The sequence below is a fragment of the Gavialis gangeticus genome, unplaced genomic scaffold, assembly GCF_001723915.1.
Source record: "Gavialis gangeticus isolate Ggan-Ray unplaced genomic scaffold, GavGan_comp1, whole genome shotgun sequence".
Lineage (NCBI taxonomy): Eukaryota > Metazoa > Chordata > Crocodylia > Gavialidae > Gavialis > Gavialis gangeticus.
The window spans coordinates 18,717,115-18,721,579 of NW_017729014.1; the positions used below are offsets into that span (position 1 = coordinate 18,717,115).

At 43.7% G+C, this 4,465-nt stretch overlaps 1 protein-coding gene across 1 annotated transcript in view; it reads left to right on the top strand.

The window, feature by feature from the left end:
* The window catches only part of DNAJC16 (DnaJ heat shock protein family (Hsp40) member C16), a 24,185-nt gene extending 19,724 nt beyond the window's left edge, over positions 1 to 4,461 (top strand). The window contains exons 13-14 of the mRNA XM_019511888.1: positions 260 to 430; positions 657 to 4,461. Coding sequence (XP_019367433.1) covers positions 260 to 430; positions 657 to 1,053 — 568 coding nt within the window. The 3' untranslated portion in view covers positions 1,054 to 4,461. The remainder of the gene's footprint in view (positions 1 to 259; positions 431 to 656) is intronic.
* Positions 4,462 to 4,465: the final 4 nt, after the last annotated feature.

Genomic DNA, 4,465 nt, shown 5'->3' on the forward strand with positions numbered 1-4,465 from the left:
GACAAGTAGCAGAGGCGATTTCTAGAAGGGCTCTGATTGAGTTTCCTCTTCCGGTTCTTTTAGGAATCACTCTGCTCATTCACTTGTCTCTCCTTCTGTGCTTCCCTCATGTTGCTGCATCAAGATAATACAGATGGGGCAGGGTGGTTTCTCTGGCCAAAATAGTGGTGTGAACACAGCCGAGGTCAGCCTTTCTTTATATACAGAGTCTACAACTTCTTTGTTCCCTTTTAACTCAGGAGTCCTTGTCTCTTTGCAGCCGGATTCCCAAGAAGGGCTTTGTCGAAGTGACCGAGCTAACGGATGTCAATTATAACAGTAACTTGGTGCGCCTGAGGCCAGGTCATATGAACGTGGTCCTGATCCTGTCTAACCCCACCAAAACCAGCCTGCTTCAGAAGTTTGCCCTAGAAGTCTACACATTCACAGGGTAGGTGCAGGATTCTTCACCAATCCTATATTATGCTCTTCGTAGAGGCCTTTGGTTTCCAAGGTTATCAGACAGGTAGGTGCCAGTCATTAGTACTAAAATTAATCTGGATGGGGGAGGGAAGGGGAAGGTTACTTCAATGCTCTGTTTCCAGTGTTGTGGTCTTCTGTGTTGTCTGATCTGACTTGAGACATGCTTGAATTCAGCTCCTTTTTTACTTCTGCAGGAGCAGCTCTCTCCACTTCTCCTTCCTGAGCCTTGATAAACACAGAGAGTGGCTTGAGTATCTGCTGGAGTTTGCACAAGATGCCGCCCCCATTCCAAACCAGTACGATAAGCATTTCTTGGAGCGTGACTACACTGGTTACGTCCTGGCTCTAAATGGCCACAAGAAATACTTCTGCCTCTTCAAGCCTCACAGATCAGGGGACGACGGAGGAAACCTAGGGTCCTGCGAGGATTACGACTCCTCGCTACACACAGGAGAAGCCCGAGGGAAATCTTACAGTCCAGGAGCCAAGTCAGTTAAAAGCAAATTACACAAGTTGTCCTTGTGGATGGAACGTCTCTTAGAAGGCTCCTTACAAAGGTTCTATATCCCGTCGTGGCCTGCACTAGACTGAAGGGATTTTAAAGAGGGTTGAACACTACTAACTTTTTAAGAAGATGACAATGGACAATTCTTTCCAAGAATAAACAGTCATGACAAACAGACTGTAGGTTTTAGATGAGTTCTCCTAGGCCCAGTGATTAGAAGCATCTGCCCTCATCTTTGACTTAGGAGTGAAGGTTGAACTGCACTGAAGTCCTCTGTACCAAAATGTTCTTGCATTTGGATACTGTACTATCCAAGACAGAAAAAAGTCATTTTCCTTCCTTACATGCCACATCTGTTCGCTGAGTCACCTCTACTGCAGCTCGTTTTCTCTCTGTCAAAGAAAGCCTGCCATGGTGACTCAGTTTGTACTGAACATAGCTCATTTTGCAGGTCAGGTGACTCGCCCTTCCCTTTCCCAAAGCATCACCCTCGGTGCATGGTGTAACACTGGGAAGACCCTACAGAATCTCCCAGCCTCCACAACTCTGAGAGGCCTCTGAATCAAGCATTCTTATTTATTGCCTTTCCTCGTGGTAAGTGGTTTAGGAGCGTGTTTGGGGGTATCTCCCTTGTAGCAAACTGATAGCTGGTATTTATCCATGGTGGAGGGCTAGTAGGCAATCTGCATGTTTCATGCTCCGTGTATAATATTTCCACATGCAGCTTCACCGGGTAAACCATAACCAGGGAGGGAAGGAGTAACACAGCCGTACATACTGTAAAGATGTTGAGCCATTTAAATGTACATCGTTTTTCAGATGCCTTTCCGCTTCTGCCAATCTTTAGACTATGTATCTTAGAGCCATACCTTTGACCACGTCCTCAGATTGTAGACATAAGCTGCTATGAGCCAGTAGATGTGTAAAAGAAATTTTAAATCCCTGCTAGTGAGTCAGCTCAGACACCTTTCAAACACCAACAGTACATCCTTAGTACAATACCTACACGTCTTTGTATCAAGGAGCTTCAATTCTGGAGCGACTGTATTTTTGAAATGTTGCCCAAGGAAGAGCTGTGTCATCAAATTGTTTCTTATGCGTGAAACTAGTTTTGTTGCAGACTAAGGTTTACAAGATGCTTGGTTTCAGCGTCTCGCTTGCTTTGTCTTCGTCAGTTGTTTCTTTGTTAAACATGCAGGTTGCCTTTTTTTCCCCCCTTTTCAAACACCTGGTTTAATGAGGAGCTGAAAAGGTTTTAGGCTGTGGAGTTGTTTTCGTATTTCATCATACCAAATGCAGTCTCCGCCAGTCACTTAGGCTGCCCAGGGGGCTGGCTTTTTCTTAGGGTGGGAATATTAAGTCACACAAAAATGCTTTTTTTGCTGCTACCAAAATGCAAACATCTATTGGAAAGGTTTCTTTTTAAAAGCAGGGGACTGTAGTCCTGTGTTATGGGTACTGCTTTCCTCCCTTAAGCCAGTTAGACACTGTCACTTTATTTGATGCTTGCTATGAATTTAATAAACGGTTCCAAAGTGATCCCTATAGGAAGCTGAGGCTGCCATGTAAGCAGGCCAGTCTGCTGTACAACTGCCAGATTTGGAGTGAGGTATCCTCAACTCCAGATTCACAGCAGATTCATTCAAAGGGTCCATCTCTGCTCGGTGTGAGTAGTGCTCTGCCCCTTCCTCTGAAGTGTTCCTATAAGCAGGTGGTGTAACTTAAAAGGGTCACTCTATTTTTCCAGCAGCCTTAACAGAGTAGCCCATTCTGGTGGATAAATACTCCACTAAATGAGGCCCCTTCTGATCAAACAGCATCTAGGAATGACTTTAGTGGCTACACATTGCACAGAGCTTTATAATGGCTCATTGACTTGCTTCCTTCTTTCTGATTTAGGGAATGGACCTGGCCAACAAACGGCCACTCTAATAATAAACGTAATGTGCTTTTAAATCACACAGGGTGCTGTCAGGTTAACATGTTAGAGACCGTTCTTCCCTCTTTCCTTTAACAGCCGAGATCAGAGGTATTGTACCAACACTACACAACACTTCGTGAACTGAGCACTCTGGGAGGGAAAGACAGATCCTCTCTTTCTCTCATGGGGTGGATCTATGAAGTGGAAGTGCTGAGAAACCCACATAATCAATTTTTCAAAGAGAGTCCTAAGTATTGGCTCCACTTTTCACTCAATAAGTTGTTTTGAAGTTAGTGCCTAGGCAAGGAAAGCAGCTTGGTGATCCTGTGCATTTCACCAAGTCTCTCTATAGGGTCTTGGAAGCTATGGGACTGCTGTTCCTCTTGAGTTACAAACACTGCAGAGGGATCCAGACTGAAAAGGAAAATTTGTAATGCTCATAAAAGCAGTTAACTAACTGCCTTCCCTAGTGGGTTAGGGAATATGAAGCTATTGGCTATTGTCCCTTCTGCTAATCAGAAAGTAGCACAGATTTTAGAGCTGTAAACTAAGAGCCCACTTATGATATCTGCAAGCAATGGCCCACAACAAACAGTAGGTATTATTTAAAGCATATTTTAAGGGCTGATATGGTTCATAAGTCTTTAGCCAGCCCTCTTTTACAGGGTTGAATTCTGCTCTGGGTGTAGAACTATTGATGCGAGGTCTGTAAGGGAACGCACGCTCAGTAACCAGCTGAACAGTGCTGCAGATTGCAGTTATAACAGTAAAACCTATGGAGGACAGAATTATACTACATCAGACTAGACTCCTCTGTAAAAGTACAGCCCCATGATTTTTAGTACATTGTGCTTTTATGGAGAGCTGAAGCCAACCCAAACCTATTCTGGATTCCTCTGTTTAGCACTGCCTTGATATTGGTCAGGTGATGTTTGCTCCTGAACCTTTGTTTGCCGCTTAGAAACTAAATCTTTCTGCTTTACCTCCCCCCACCTCTTTCAGAAATTGCCAGGCCACTAACCCAGGACAGTTTTCTTACCCGCTGACCTCACTGCTTGCCCTTCAGTTGCATCACAATAAATAAAATGCACTTGCCATTCTCTGTCTATGTGCATGGTGCTTTTCAGTCCAAAGACTAAGGAAACACGGGGCTAATATACTGCTCTCAGAAACCGAATTTTTTTTTCCTTTCCATTTTAAGTAACACTGCTAGAAGCTGAAACAAAATATCTGTACAGCAAAGGGCCTAGAGTCTAAATACCATACCCAATCTTTTCCGTTGACTGAGTGTGATATGCAGCAGCCTCCTAATGATGGCTGACCTAGATATCCCACGTTCAGTGAAAGTTTGCCAGGAATCATTACTAGTAGACAGCCGGGAGAGCGGACTGAAAAGAAAGTAAATATTTTGCACTTTTGATACTCCTGGGGGGGTGGGAAATAAGTTATTTGGCAAATTTGTCTTTTTTTTAATTTCTGTTTGTTTTTGTATTTGTGAAGAGGCACTGATAATGTCATTTTGTTTTAAGACTATTACAGATTCGCAACTGAAATAAACTATTTTAATGTGTGGTGAG